This window comes from Podarcis cretensis (assembly GCF_951804945.1).
Source record: "Podarcis cretensis genome assembly, chromosome: 5".
NCBI classification, from domain to species: Eukaryota; Metazoa; Chordata; class Lepidosauria; order Squamata; family Lacertidae; genus Podarcis; species Podarcis cretensis.
Window position 1 is genome coordinate 24,007,683 of NC_137174.1, and position 15,631 is coordinate 24,023,313.

The following is a 15,631-nucleotide window of genomic DNA, read 5'->3' on the forward strand; positions in this document are numbered from 1 at the left end:
AAAATGTAGACTACATAATCGTAATAAAAACAGAAACCAAATAATCCCCCCCCCCCTATTTTTTTAAGGGCATTGGATGACAATCAACCAAAGGCCTGGTTAAAGAGGAATGTTTTTGTCTGGCACCTAAAATTGTAGGCACCAAGCGAACCTCCCTGGGGAGAGCATTCCACTGCAAACAAAGGCCCGTTCTCATGTTGCCACCCTCCACACCTCTCAAGGAGGAGGCACTCGAAGAAGGGCTTCAGAACATTATCTCAGGGCCCAGGTAGGTTCATATGGAAAGAGGTGGTCCTTGAGGTATTGCAGTTATGAACAACTAGCTTCCTTGCACAGAATACCTGAAGCAGTTTTCTAGGCTCTTTTAAGTACAGTGAAGTCTATACTTGCTGATATTTAAACATCCACAGCACTTTAAACATAAAGATATGGCTACTTAACTCCTACATATCAATGCCCCAGCATTTCATTAATGTATTATTTATCGTCCATTTCCCTTTTTGCTTTATGCACTACAGCTGCATCATATTCAATAATATTTATTTGTTTTACTTAGAGATGGAATTGATTGCACAGAAGCTGCTTGCACTCTGGACTAGTCAAATTCACTTTGGAATATGACTGACTTGGGAATATGACTACAATTGCTAATAATGGTCTTTACCTTCATGCACTACATCTGTAACCTACTATTGCTGAATTAGCTCCAGTTCCATAGTAGGGTGTAACAAACGTAGCTGCCAGAGAGACATTACATACAGTCTTATTCTATTGAAGATTAGTTGTGTTCCGTATTCTGTAGTGCACCTAATTGCAGATGGTCCAAAGCTGAATGGATTTTGTCTCAAATTGCAGTTTATGAAACTCCTTCATTTATTGAAGTTTGGTCATTTAAATAAATGAGATAGTTCATGTAAGTACTGTATGCTTATTTGAGAATTAATTTTAATAGGCTCTAGCAATGCTGAAGAATCCCTGATATTAAGTTGTCTAAATACCAAAGAAATTGAAGGATCCCCTCCCCCACTCTTTAAAGGATTATCAACTAAACATTTGATTCTAGCACCAAGCAGCTGGAAATATTCCAGCCTTAATTGTGATTCAGGAGAGCTACATATACAAGGGGCTTGCACTAGTTCAGCAGGTGTAGAAAAGTTTTTTTTATGTGGGTTTGGGGGTGGGTGAATGTTCTACCTCTTGGAAACTGTCTTTTGAGCTCACATACTACTCCCATAGTTCTTTAGGTCCTAGTCTTTGGTTCCAGTCAAACTGGAAAGAATAATAAGTTGACTGAAAACTAAGACTGAAATTAATACTCAAATTAATATGTATATCCTTATCTAGGGTGCTCAGGTATTGAATGATTCTAATGCATATACAGTGTAGTTTGGGTTCTCAAGTATTGAACTGCTGCTTTTGCTTTCTAAGGGTATTGGTGGCATTTTCAGTACAAAACAGTACAGTATCTCACTGTTAAAAAAAAACAACCTGCCTTGTGGATCCAACTTGGTAAATTTCTAACTGCCGGAATGAACTTGTTGTGACAGTTACTGAACTTGCTACCTTGCTCAGGGGATTGGGCAACCCTAAGCGTGCTAGCAGACAGCAGGCATGCCTCCGATTAATGTGCTTCCGAAAGACTGGAATGATGAAATGTTGACTCCAGCTAGAACAAACACTGCAATACTGTATGCCCTTGTACATTCCAGGCATGTTATCATTAAAAAGTGGTTCATCTCTTTCCTCCATATGCAGTTACTAGCTTGGCTTCAGAAATGAAGGTGAATGTAAACTGAAACATTTCTTCTCCAGCAAATGATACCAGAGTTGTCAAGGGAATACCCATATTCAGAATGCAGCAACTACGCAGAACAGTGTGGATGGCTCTTGTTTCATTGTATTGTCTCAACTATCAATGGTCCTGCACTTATATTTTCTTAATGGCAACAACATCACAACTTATGGTTCAAGTAGTTCCTTGAGAAAGGCAGCATGTCCTGTCTTAACACTAATTTTTCATGTATTATAGTTAAACAATTAGTTTACTTTCTAGATGCAGAATTGAAAGAGGAATCATTTGAGCTGATTTTGTGTTTCTTAAATACAAATGGAGTTTCTAGAAGCCACTTTTGTACAGCATTGAAACCTCATTTAGCTGACCTTTCTTTGTAGGCTTTCTCTAGAAATATATATATTGGCTAAAGTGACACCTTCCAGTTGTTTGTTTCTCCCAGAGCAAGTGTATATCAAGAGGAAGTAATTCATAGGTCATTGCTCAGCCCCTTTCACAAAAGGCAAAGGATAATAAATTTTGTTAAGATTTTAGATTTTGTTAAGTCACTGTAATATCAAAATGAAGGGGGAGAATTCTTTTTCTTTAAAGTGGAAATTATTCATATTGTGGCTTCAGGTATTCCAAGCAACCAAAACTAGCCTCTTGAGGAACAGCTTCCTGCATATGGTAGTAATTTCCAAACCACACACTAACAACCAAATGTGAAGACAGCATTTTGCTCCAGTGCATAAGGGCTAGAATTGGAGTATACCAGTTCTTTGCCTGTAACACTGCAAAACAATGCCAGAATTGCAGGGGTGTTAACCAATAATAATAATTTTATTACTTACATGCTGCCCATCTGACTGGGTTGCTCAGCCACTCTGGGCAGCATCTAGCAAAATACTCTAAACAGTCAAACATTAAAAACTTCCTTAGAGTGGGTAGCACAAACATTCAGGACAGATTGTGTCAGTAAGCTTCTTGGCATATTTATTAATTGCTACTAATCAAGGAAGGGTATTCAGTTTTAGTCCTTGAATCCACACACAGCTTTATTGTGGTCCATAGACCCAAAGTACGCAGTATTTTAGTTCTTGGATACCTTTGCTGCATACAAATTTGGGGTGTTTTTTGTCTGTCTCCAAAGAACTCAAAAAATGCTTGTGTGGGACTTTTTCACAGTGATTCTTTTGCAATGCTTCTTGTTCAAATGGCACTTAATTCTTAGCCTTTGAGGCTTGTTTCTACTTGACTATGAAAACTTAAGTTGGCTTACTGTTTTCCTTACAGGTATTCGGTACAGTACAGAAGTGAGTGTCGATGAAGTGAAAGCTTTGGCTTCTCTAATGACATACAAATGTGCTGTAGTGGGTAAGTGATGTTTGTAAAGGTCCATGTATGTTCAGTCATTGCCAATGCTATTTAAGAATCTTGAGGCCATGTCAAACTTAAATCTCAAGCATTACATTAGAATATGAGATGGGCTACGTACGTATTTATTATATATAAAATATTTAATTCCAACTGTTCTTCATTTGATGTTTCAGTGAAGCAGTTATCTGCTTAAAATGAGAAGAAATTTAGGTTTAGCATTGAATTAGCATAGCCTTTATTTAAGCACTTACCTGTTAGCCATGGGCAACAAAGAGTTGCATGCAGCTAGGGAAATTGGCTTGTGGAGAGAATATGGATCACTTCAACACTCTTCTGTGCCCAGCATGGAAACCAAGCTGACTGCCAGAGAAGGAAAGCCACCTTCACACCCAACCTAGAAATATAACTGCTGCAGGAATGACAGAACTCATCCCTTCTCTGCCGTATCCCAGCAGTCTAGTAAACATTCTTTGCCAGTTAGTAACTTTTGTGAACTTTCTAACAGGGCTAAATTAGTGGGATGTGTTGGGAGTAGAGAGGGTTTATATGGGGAATAACCATATTTACTGATTAACAGGATTTGGGAACACAGCAAATCAACCTACAATTTATATGGTGCCAAAGCTGCCTGTTAAGCCCCACTAATTCATAAGTCAGACTTAATTCATTGTTTTAAAACACACACATAGGCTAGTTTAGGTGTTCTCTTCTTAAAGAGGGATTAGGATTATACCTCAGGGTCCTATAGTCTTTCCCCTGCTTTCCCAGCTTCGAAATGTGGGAGTTTGGGCTCGACAAAATTCTTCACTTTCTGTGATTTATCTCCATATATTTGTGATTCAGTGCCAGTAACAATCTGCATTGCTTTTAAAGGCTTTTTATGTTGCTGTACGCCACCGTGACGTTTTGCAAGAGGGCGGTCATATATATTATTTTGTTAATAAATAAAAATAGAAAATGCCAAATACTCATCACCAGTAGTGGCAGGTTCTGTTTTCCCCATCATTTACCCCTACTCTTATTTTGCAAGTTTTGTATTCTTGTTTAACTTAAGCACAAACATTTGTTTTCAGACGTGCCGTTTGGTGGTGCAAAGGCTGGTGTAAAGATCAATCCTAGAAATTATACAGTAAGTTCCAATCTGACAGAAATCTTTTAACCAGCATGCTTAGGTTGGGTAAGTTTGAGAAATAACTCTGCTATAGTAGGGGTGGAAATCTTGTATTTATTCTGTAGCATGTTGAGGAATGAATCATAGGCAATGTATTCGCAATTTAAGGTTTTAAAACAAGTAAGGTGTTTCAGAATCTCCTGTGTAAAAGGTTACATTGCTTAAATTTATTTACAGGGGTCCACAGATTTTGGCTGACCTTGTTAGCTAACCAAACATTTAAATTCACCAAGACACTGCCCCCCCCCGGAAGAGCTGAATATTTTCACTGTTCCTCAAACTCACTGCAAGGTTGGGGTCAATCCCATGTCTCCTTCCTGCTGTTCCAAGTTTAGATCCAGATATTGGATTAAGAGGTTACTCCCGTAGTTGCACTGCATTTACAAGGTGCTTGGAATGTTTCAAGCACAATGTAACTGGGGGGATGTGTCCCCTACACCAAGCAGAGTTGTTGTAGTATGACTAAGAGCACATAAGCAATGGAAACACAAGTATTGTTGAATGTTTTTCTTGGTAAAATCTTTAACATATGACATTAGTGGTTGATGTCTTGCGACCTGGACCTTAACTGCTTTTTTGTTATAGGATAATGAATTGGAAAAAATCACAAGACGGTTTACCATAGAACTCGCAAAGAAGGGCTTTATTGGTACGTTATGCAGCGACTGCTGTAACAATTGCTATGAGAAAGATGGCTCAGCAGCATTTTCTGCCTTTATCTCTCCAGAAAGGTTTTAGTAGTTGCTTAGTATGCTTTGAGTAACTCATGCACCACAGTGTAACTGTTGCATTTATCACCTCTAGGTACATGCAGAAATGCCAAAGTGCTTTGTATCTTTCCTCCAACAAATCTATCAAGTTAGACTGTGTCTGGGCTGCACCACTTCCGATTGCAGATTCTTGTGACTGAATGCCGAGAAGAGTTTTAGCTTCTCTTTGACCTGCTGGTTCCCAAAGCGCAAAGAGTTATTGTTTATGGAGGTGTACCCAGTCATGCCAATTCCCCCATATTGTTTGAAGTGGTACAGCCCAGACACAGGGTTACTTCCCCAGTGAGAACTGAGTGACTTGCCAGATAACACCTTCCATCCAGTCACTGAGTAGAGCTCTCATATTTATAATACAGTGGAGTTTTATTTAGTAACCTGTCCAATATTGGGGCTCTCCTTTATCATGTGGGATGGAGGAAAGGGCATGCTGGAAAAAGGGAGGATGGGAATCTTTCGTTCCATTAACTTACTTTCAGATTTAAACCATTATCTGTTCCTTTTGAAACTCCCCTTGCCTCTTTTTTTTCTCTAAGCTTAAGCTACTTGGTCTTTACTTAAAACAGGGATTGCCAATATCTGAATCCAAGAGGTTGACTTTATACTTTAGCCCAAGGTCCATAGTATATTGCACTGACATATACACATCTTCTGACCCACTCATAGGCGGTCAGACTGTACCCTAAGAGCAACATAACTTTTCTAGTAAGGGCTTTGCCGTGTGATATTTGGGTAAAAATTTACCAAACCTTGATTAAATTTTAGTGGTGCCAGTTGCAAAACTGCTTTATGGCTCAGATCTAGTTACTGTTGGTCATCTCTGCTTGAAAAGAAAGATGTTGGCATACTCCAGCATATTTAGTTGCTTTTGTATATTTTTCAAATATGCCAAGACCTTGTTGATGTGGTTGTGGCCAGGGTTGCACATGTTTGCATTTTGCTTTCTTTCCTAATAATTCTGAACACAGTATTTGCTTTGTGCAGAGTTAATGCTTTCATTCTATGGCCCCAGAATTGCACCTGAGTAGCTAACAGCTGTGCAAACGTAGCAAAATAGCTCTTCTTAACCTGGTCAGTTTGCTATTCAGAGCAATTTTGTTACTGTTAGCTTTTTCATGCTGGTCGAAGTTGTGCCAGTTTTAAAGGAAGTTGAGGAAGGAAATTGAAGCTCCACCTTGTAGCAACCAAAAAACAAGGCTTTGTCATAGCTTTCCAAAATAACCCGATGGTTTCAGAAATGACTATCTTATACTTGTTTTCCAGCCTTTACTAATGTCCCTTATAAGTTTCACTAGTGTGTGAATTGTTCTGTTTCCATTTTTTTGATGTGAATTCCCCCCCCCCCCATAAAATTTTGAATGGCTTCTCATAACCAGACATAACTCTGTAAAAAGGGGCTTGTCCCTACATGAGAAATACCGCAAATAACTGAACTGCTTCTGGTCTAACAGGAAAATACTTCTGGAAATGAATTATTGTTATCTTTGCCTTGTTTTCCTGCTTAAAGATATTTCTTCAAAAAAACACTGTACAGTGGTACCTCGGGATGCGACTGGGATCCGTTCCTGAGCCCCATTTGCATCCCGAATGGAAGGCAAGACGCGACAGCACGTCTGCACCAGTCGCATTTCTCTGCTTCTGTGCATGCGTGTGACATTATTTTGAGCGCATGCGCGAGCGGCGAAACCTGGAAGTAACATGCTCTTTTACTTCTGGGTTGCCGTGGAGCGCAACTCGAACGCGCTCAACCCGAAGCACATTCAATTCGAGGTATGACTGTACAGGGATTCTAGGCTGCCAGTAATCCTAAATGCACTTTCACGCCAAAACCATGAAGAAAATTAGAGGAAAGCATTAAATACCTTTTCCCAGAGTAAACCGAGTAACACAAACTTGGTCCTGAGTCATATTAACGTGAGACACAAACATCTCAGTAATATGGAGCATGTGAAAAGCCAGGAATGGTTCCACTTAACCTCACATGTGGCTCTAGTATACAGTGCTGCTGCATTGGTGTATAGATGATGATAATTAATCATCTGATCCAGAAGTCTTCCAAGCAGCCTCCAAAATGTGGGTGCATCATAAGAAATATTGATTCATTGTTTATAAAGCACAAACCAGTACTGTACTGTATTGTAGTTCACAAAACGGTGTAAGAGTTGCTATGAAATTGATCACTTAAGGTTGGCTGTAAATTGATACAATTGAGACTCGTGTTTGAATTGTGTTGATGGTTTTAATCTTGCCTGCAGGGCCTGGTGTTGATGTGCCTGCTCCTGACATGAGCACAGGTGAGAGGGAGATGTCCTGGATTGCAGACACCTATGCCAATACCATAGGACACTATGTAAGTTCTGAGTGAAGGCACATGCTTTAATTTAGGTAGAATTAGTCAACCCATTTTGCCAATTGTGCAACATTTACCATTTCTATAATCTTAAGCACTATGACTAACAGATTTGTGATATTTCGCATGTGCAATACAATGCAGAAGGCTTGTATCACTTTTTAACAAGCCGGCACCACAGTCATTTGTATTGCTACTTGAGTCTTATTCCTGATAGAATTTTGGCGTTAGTTTTGAATGTACAAAACGAGTAAAAGCTGTTATAGCAGTTGCTTGATGCTTTTATATATTGCAGAGTAAAACAATTGTAATTGCCTCTGTTTCAGTACATCTTTGGGCTGTTGTTTCATTCTAAATTGGTGGTGTTTAAAAAAATTGGGTAGCTTCACACAATGATGAAGTTAGTGTGGCTACATTCTATGAGCCATAATGTTCCCATAATATATAGCCATACTTTAGTTTTTCTATTGCATGTACACATGAGAAGCTAAGGCCTGTTGCAGCTCCCAGGTACTTGTGCATATGATAGTACAACCTGTTCCCCCAATCTTAATTATTGCATTATAGAGTCGTATACCTAATGTTACTCTAATGCAGTGCCTTCCAGATGTTGTTGAACTATAACACTCATAATCTCTGGTGAAATTATGTCCCATGCTAGTGGGACTCATGGGAGTTCTGAACCTAACATCTGAAGAGCACCCAGTTGTCTACCTCTGCAGTAATGTATAAACCAAGGAAAAATCGTGCTAAGAAAAGGCTGGGTCAAATTCTGTTCTGTTGTATACTAGTTCTGTGTGTTCAGGGAGCCTCTTGAATATTGCTATTCAGGCCTATTCATAAAATGAGATTCAGGCCTCTGAGCTACTCATTCCTGCAACCACCAACTGGAACCAGTCAGAAAATAGTATCTGGGAGTCACACAGGGATCTTGATTATTGGGAAGAAATCATTGCAGTGATGGGGAAGGCCTATTCCTGAGATTTTGTCCAGCTTCAAGTTGGAGTAGTACTGGCCAGTGGTCAAATTCACTCTAAAGCTGTCTATACAGTGGTACCCCGAGTTATAAACGCTTCATGTTATAAACTCTGCTAACCTGGAAGAGTTACCTCGAGTTGGGAACTTTGCCCCAGAATGAGAACGGAAATCGTGTGCCAGCGGCGCAGTGGCAGCAAGAGGCCCCATTAGCGAAAGCACACCTCTAGTTAAGAACAGTTTCAGGTTAAGAATGGACCTCTGGAATGAATTAAGTTCATAACTAGAGGTATCACTGTATATTTTTATTCATTGTAGTATAACTGGAGGTGGACCTTAGTCTCTTAAAATAAAAATAATTGTGGCGGTTATACGTCCTGCAAGGTTGGCTTTGTTTTGCCTCTTTCCATTTAACACTTGCTCATCTCTGAATAACAGGGCACGAGAATACAGAAGTGTGCCTCCTGGTAAAGCAGTTTGAATTCCCTGTCATAATTTATACCACAACAGGAAAAGTGTTTCTTTTTCAGGATACAACAGGCTGGCCTTTGAGAGTTCTTAATTATTCATGCATGAGAAAGCTTTTGAATAATTCCACAGTTCCTTTGGCTAGATTGCTGTGAGTTAGCATTTTGCTTGTTCAAGGTGGCTTTAGAAACAATTTTCTGGAGCAGCTTCTTCATTCGGCCTGTTACATTCAATTTATACTTTGTTTGCAAGTTGAGTGGCAAAATGATAAAGATTCTAATAAACACAAAGTAGAAAGCAATGAGAAGTGTTAAGACTTAAAATCTTTCTTGGCCCACAAGCATGCTGCTGTGATTAAATTCTACTGTGGCAAACTTTTTAGTATTCAGGGCAGTAGACCAGTGTCCCTGTACAGTTTTTGTTTTCCTCTTTTATCTTGTGATTCAAGGCACTACTTCTAAGAGATATTTTGTCCCTGGGAATGTTTGCATGTTAGTTCTGGGCATTGGATGCCTAAAAACAGGCAAAACATAATTATTGGGGTAACTTAGTTAATAATTCTCTGCAAACCTGCAGGTTTTAAGTGTCAGTTGAAAATCTCTAGCTCAGTAATTGTTTCATGCAATGTGTTGCCCTAGGAATTAGTTTGAGACTTGGTTATTTTAAGGTTAGTCAAATTGAATTGTAAACCCAGTTCATTTTCAGTTCAAGTATTGCTTGCCTAACTTTTTGAAGCAACAGTGTGGCATGCCTCATGTGCATTTAAAGTGAAAAAGCTTAGTTCTGTAGTCTTGTATGAACTTCTGCTTTCAAAAGTGCATAGATAGGCATGCATGAAAGTGTTTTGTGGGGTCCAAAAGCTTGCAATAAGTAGGAGTTGGCAGAGTCGTTCATTGTATATTCAAGAAGAGTTTTGTCACATGCTACTGATAGAAAACTAGTTAACGCAATCTTGGGTAACAGTTTGCAGTTTAATTTCCCATTCCCAAAAACATGAGTGACATCTTAGCTGTAAGTCAATCTAGTTGGCTTTCTATAAAACATTCTGATGGTGATCCTCAAATGTTTCCTGCTGTAAAATCACAGTCCTTTCCCAGTTCAGCACAGACACCTGAATCTTGACAAGCTGGAAATGGCCAAGCTGCTCTGCAGCACCCATTGATTCTGTTGTAGGTGCAACAGCTCCCAACCAAAGTGTTGGGTGCCAACCTGCCTGTGGAGCCACAGCTGCTTCCAGACCAGTTGAAGTCATGCAGTATCTTGTCCCTGTTCATGCCCTGCACTCTAGGTGTGCCAAGCACAACACTCCACACTGTTGTGTGATATAGCAGGTTTATGGACTAAGTCCTGTGGTTGTGGGATTGTAATCCCAGATGCACTTGCTATGAGAAAAAACACTAATGCTCACTTGTGAATGAAGCAATTCTTATATGAGTCATCAGCAAAAGAAAATAGTTTTATGCTATGAGTCAGATGTTGTTCTAAGGCGTAGCAAGAAGAAGAATGCTGCCGAGAGTTTTAAGGGGCTCCTGCAAAAAGTAGATTTAGAAATGAAGAGGCAGTTGAAAAATGGAAGGAAATGGAAGTTTGTTGATAAGGAAGTTCAAATTGTCCAGAACGTTGGTAATATGGGGAATAAGCTTTCCATCTGTCATTTGTGGGATGTGTTCCCTCCAGTGGCAGCCCTGTGTTATGGAAGCACACAGTGAACTTGACACCAGACTGCCAGTTTTTTGTGGTGGTCTTCATATTTAACTCACCCTTTGTGTAATGAATACACATGTGCTAAACTACAAATTAACCAGCCAGCCCCTCTCTGCTTTGTTTTCATTGAGGGAGCAGTGAAACATGTTTCAGCTGTTTTAAAAGAATCTGAAAAAAGAGGATGAAACAAAAAAAGTGTAGAAAGAAGTATATAATTAGAAGAGTAACCCTGCTATGCATAGGCTCAGATATCTGCCTGGGCTTTTAACAAATTAAAGGATTATGCTAATAGTTTTCAAATAATTGTATTCTATGTTCCCGTTGCCAGATTATTTTAAAGGTGATTAAACAGCTTTGGCTGATTTAGTTGTAAACTGCCCATAGAAGGTTCAGATCCTCTTATGTGCTATTGCAAAGTTGACAAAGTCTACCCAAAGTGGATAATATTTTAAGTATAGTTTAATTGGGATTTCTTATAAGCTTGTTTTAATATAGCAGGGTAGCAAAGCTAGACTAACATGCTTTTTAAGATACATTGAATCAATAAGTGAGCTATGCAGAAGCTGTTCCGTTACCTAAAGGGTGCAAATGACATTTATGAACCATTCAAAACTTGGGTGTACCCATTCACAAAAATCACTGGTGTGTGTCATTACTTGTCATGAAACACTGCTATGAACCAAATCCACCCCTTCAGCAAATGCACACTGATGTAAAATCTAAAAAGCTGTTTAAAAATATGTCAAGGTGATCTTAAGTAATCTGGTATCTCTTCTTTCTGGCACTTACATTAATATTTCTGCTAAATTTACTACATGGCACATTGCTGGGCAGTAAGCAGATCCTCAAGGCATCCTATGTCATGCAAATGCCTTTAAATTGGTGAGAGTACAGTATTGTGATAAACTGATTTGTTTGCAGGAGCAACAACTAGATATGTTGACTTCAGTGAAGCTAAAACACATAAAAAGTCAGATGTTTTGACAGATGTTTTCCATGGGAATGAGCCTAACTAACCTTTTTTATTACTTTTTAGGACATTAATGCCCATGCTTGTGTCACGGGAAAGCCAATAAGCCAAGGTGGTATACATGGTCGTATCTCTGCCACAGGCCGTGGAGTCTTCCATGGAATTGAGAACTTCATTAATGAAGCATCATATATGAGTCTGTTGGGAATGACTCCAGGATTTGGGGATAAGACATTTGCTATCCAGGTAATTTTGTCTAGAATAGTAACCACACTGGAGAGAAAAGCTTTAACTGATATATGCATCTCATGGGATATTGCTAGAACTTTAAAAAACAGACATGGCACACAATATAACATTCAGATTCTGCTAAACCAGACACTGTAATTGACATTGGTAAAGAGGTCTCCCTCCTTTTCTTTTTTCCTTTTGTATTGTGTCAGATCATAAGCCTGCAGGAACTGACTTCATAAAAAATCTTTGTGTAATGCTTAGAAAAAAATTTGTGCGTTATATATCAATCATGTTGGAAGTAGTATCTTCTGTAGATAGGTCCTTTTTTGTAAAGCAACCTCCAGTGTATGGGGGTTTCATGAACATACAGTAGCTGCTGTACTGCATTCTAGGTCCTGTGCCACCTGCGTAGTCTGAAAGTAGACAACTTTTTATTCATTTATTAAAAGCATTTATAGCCTACCCTTCATCTCAGTGGATTCCAGGGTGCAGGACAAGCTAGTTTCCATAAAATTTCATGAACAGCCAAGCATAATAACATAACAATAAGAGCAACTAAAACCATGGAGCTGGGTAAATGCCACAAATAGTACTTCTCTTTCTAATATGATTGTATCAGTCAGAGTTTTGAATTTTACAGTTACCTAGAGTTCAGAAACTTGTATTTGTATTCCTTGCTAGAATCCTTTATTTAGAGCTACGTAGAATCAAATTTTAGATTTGTTAAAACGGAAAGTTGCCCTTACTAAATATGGGGTTGTACTAATGAGTTACTGTATTTTTGCCAATTAATAAGCGAGAGGGGAATTCTGACCTGTGAAAACAAAGGGATGCCAACACTGCCGCTCTGGAATGCTTGTGTTGGCAGAGCTGAAATGGGGTGTGCCTGTGCCCAAACAAACAGGGAAATAATAAGGGGGGAAATGGAGACAGGCAAGCTTTGTCCTTGAATAAAGCTGAAACTAGGTTGCATCCTTTTCCCTCTGAAGTAACTGATTTAAAAATTAGCTGAAATAGGCTGTACAGACTGCTAAACTGTCAGGGCTGCAGTCTGGCGTAGGTCAGCAACAAAACAATAAATCAACTGAACCCAGTGAAATTATTTATTCAAGGATACCAACCACAGCTCTGGCCTACTTGTCTCTGAAACATTTTCTAGGATGTCTTGCCCCGATGAAGTAATTGCAAGGACTGAAGGTCCCCACCTTCCCAGTGCCCACTAGGGCTCCTCCTCTCCAGGGTCTTTCCTATGCAGTCTCAGGCTGCATCTGTACACAACCACCCTCTGCTCTGTTTGTCTCATTTCTCTGTGAGTTATAAAGACCACATGGGAGTGAAGCTGGTTGGAGGAAGAGCAGAATACTCACTGGCTTCTGCCTTGGAGTCTGAAATGTGCCCTGCAGCAGTCTCTTCCTGTGCACTAGACCCTGTCACCTCTTCTGCTTCTGACACCGCCTCCCAGTCTGCTCCTTCTCCCTCTGACTACTCCTTGTTGTTCCACTAGGCTCTGATCCTTCTTCCCCGGGGGATTCCTTAGGGGTTCCACATTTGGTGCCTCCCACCACTCCTCTGCATCCAGCCAGGGCATGGCATATGCTAGTGCAAATTTACTTGCATCCTAAGTCGTCATTCCTAGTGCAAACATCTAGGATTGGGTTCCAAAACCATATGAATTTTCCTCTAGGAGGATCCAAACCTCCTTTTCTCCAGCTTAAAGAGTTCAGCATCAGCATTCCAAACTACTGGGAAGAGGAAGAAATATTCTTGAAACTGAGTATCTTTCAGTGTAACCTTTGTGAAAATTAAACACATTGCTTTAATGGGTGATGGTGAAATCTTTCATGGACTTTCAGCTAATTTGTCATATCCCCAGTAACAAACATGGCATCCCCTGAAATGTGAATACCGTACCTGACCATAAGGCACACGTAGTTTTTAGAGGAGGAAAACAAGAAAAATAATAATCTGAATCACAGCCTCCTTGAGAGGAGCGTGATCCCCGCAGAGGCTTGGGACGCTTGGGAGGGAAGCTGCGCATCCACCAGCCACATGGTTTTTGGGGCGCAGCTTCCATCCTAAGCCTCTGCAAGGATCACTCTCCTCCTGCAGAGGCTTGGGAGCCTTTCCTTCTCCCCACTTTTTTCTCCCTCTCCCCAAGCAGCACAGCCCCCTTTTCCAGCCGCCTCCTCTCCATCCCTTTCACCCAAACTCCTCAGGCGACGCCTGCAATTTCTCCCCTTCACTGCTGCCTCTCCTTTGCCCTCTACCATGACTTTCCACTTGTAGCAACCTACCTCCTCTCCCTTCGCCCCGCTTCTCAGTCCCCCTCCTCTCCGTCCTCTTTCTCCCCTCTCTCGGCAACTGCCTCTTCCCGCCATCCTCTAGCCAACATCCCCGAAGCTATCGGGAAAGGGGAGGCCGTCGGCAAAGCCTCTCTCAAAGAGAGCGCGAGGCAAGGTCGCACAGGCTGCCTGCCTCTCCCAAACCTTCCCGGGGCTTCAGGGGAAAGGGAAGGCTGCCAGCAACCCGGGAGGGTGGGGCAATGGCATGCATCACACTCAGGTGATTTGGCTCCAGGGACCACACATTCGCTCCATAATACGCACAGACAAAAAGTGCATCTTATGGAGTGAAAAATATGGTAGGTTGTGATTTAACCAGCAAAGGGCTTGATATCTCCTGTTTATTTGTACAGTGATCTTGAGCCTAAATATACTTCTCTTCTTAACAGGGATTTGGCAATGTAGGATTGCATTCTATGAGGTATCTTCATCGTTACGGTGCAAAATGTGTTGCCATTGGAGAAAAAGATGGCGCAATCTGGAATCCTGATGGACTTGACCCAAAGGAGTTGGAAGATTACAAATTGGTATGAAAAACTGGTTCTTGATTTCATTGCAAATTTGTACAGCAAAATTAAACAACATATTGGCAATGGAGAAGGTACATTTGAGTATTTTGATGAATAAAACAGGGGGGGAAGTGTTCCATAAGTGTGTGTTAGGACTACTCGATATACAGAATTTAAACATAGATTTTTGGAAAGTATTATCTGCTGACTTTACCATTAAGGAAATTTCCTTAGAGATCCATATAGCATCGATCCGACTGCTCGACTGATGTACTTCTGACTGGAAAGTATATTCTCTGTCTAGTGGGTGTTTAAACCTCCAGGCATCAATTAAATTTAAATTTTCAATCATTGCAAAGAAGGTTTGTGGTAATTTCCCTTCTTTTGACTCTGATTTCCTTATTGTTCTGTCCATCTCTAAAGAAAATGCTCCATTCATATCTCCTAACATAATAATATTTTGGTCCATGTACTCCATTAGCCTGTTTTTAAATCTTTAAAAAAATCAGCCTTCTTTTCCTTCGGGGCTTATATTCCCACAATTACAACCTTTCCCCCTGTATTGTAATTTGTGTCACAATCACTCTTCCCAATTCATCTTTAAATAACAATTGTGGTTCAAATTTGGGCCTAATATACAAAGCTATTCCTCGTTGCTTGGTGCTGTCTGATGATACAAATTCCAAACAATGTCCTTTGTTTATCAGTAATCTGTCTTTTAGCAATATGTGTTTCTTGTAAACAAATTGTATCTAAATTTTGTTTCTTTAAAATATGTGCTATTTTATTTACTTTTACTTTTCCATTCAATCCATTTACATTCCAGCTTAATATTTTCATATCTGCCATATTGGTTAGGTTTCAAAGTCTTGTCTTGTCTTTTTTACTTTTCTTTTTCTTCCTATTTTTATCTTCTTCCTCCTCCTGACTGTCTACACTATCCTCTGATTGTTCTGGGTCCTGTCCTCCTACTGCACCTTCCAGAGCGGG

The 15,631-nt window shown here is 40.0% G+C and overlaps 1 protein-coding gene across 1 annotated transcript in view; it reads left to right on the top strand.

The window, feature by feature from the left end:
• The window catches only part of GLUD1 (glutamate dehydrogenase 1), a 34,174-nt gene that overhangs the window by 10,765 nt on the left and 7,778 nt on the right, over positions 1 to 15,631 (top strand). Inside the window, exons 2-7 of the mRNA XM_079975656.1 lie at positions 3,068 to 3,148; positions 4,225 to 4,280; positions 4,908 to 4,971; positions 7,345 to 7,439; positions 11,623 to 11,802; positions 14,522 to 14,659. Of these exons, the coding sequence (XP_079831782.1) occupies positions 3,068 to 3,148; positions 4,225 to 4,280; positions 4,908 to 4,971; positions 7,345 to 7,439; positions 11,623 to 11,802; positions 14,522 to 14,659 (614 nt within the window). The remainder of the gene's footprint in view (positions 1 to 3,067; positions 3,149 to 4,224; positions 4,281 to 4,907; positions 4,972 to 7,344; positions 7,440 to 11,622; positions 11,803 to 14,521; positions 14,660 to 15,631) is intronic.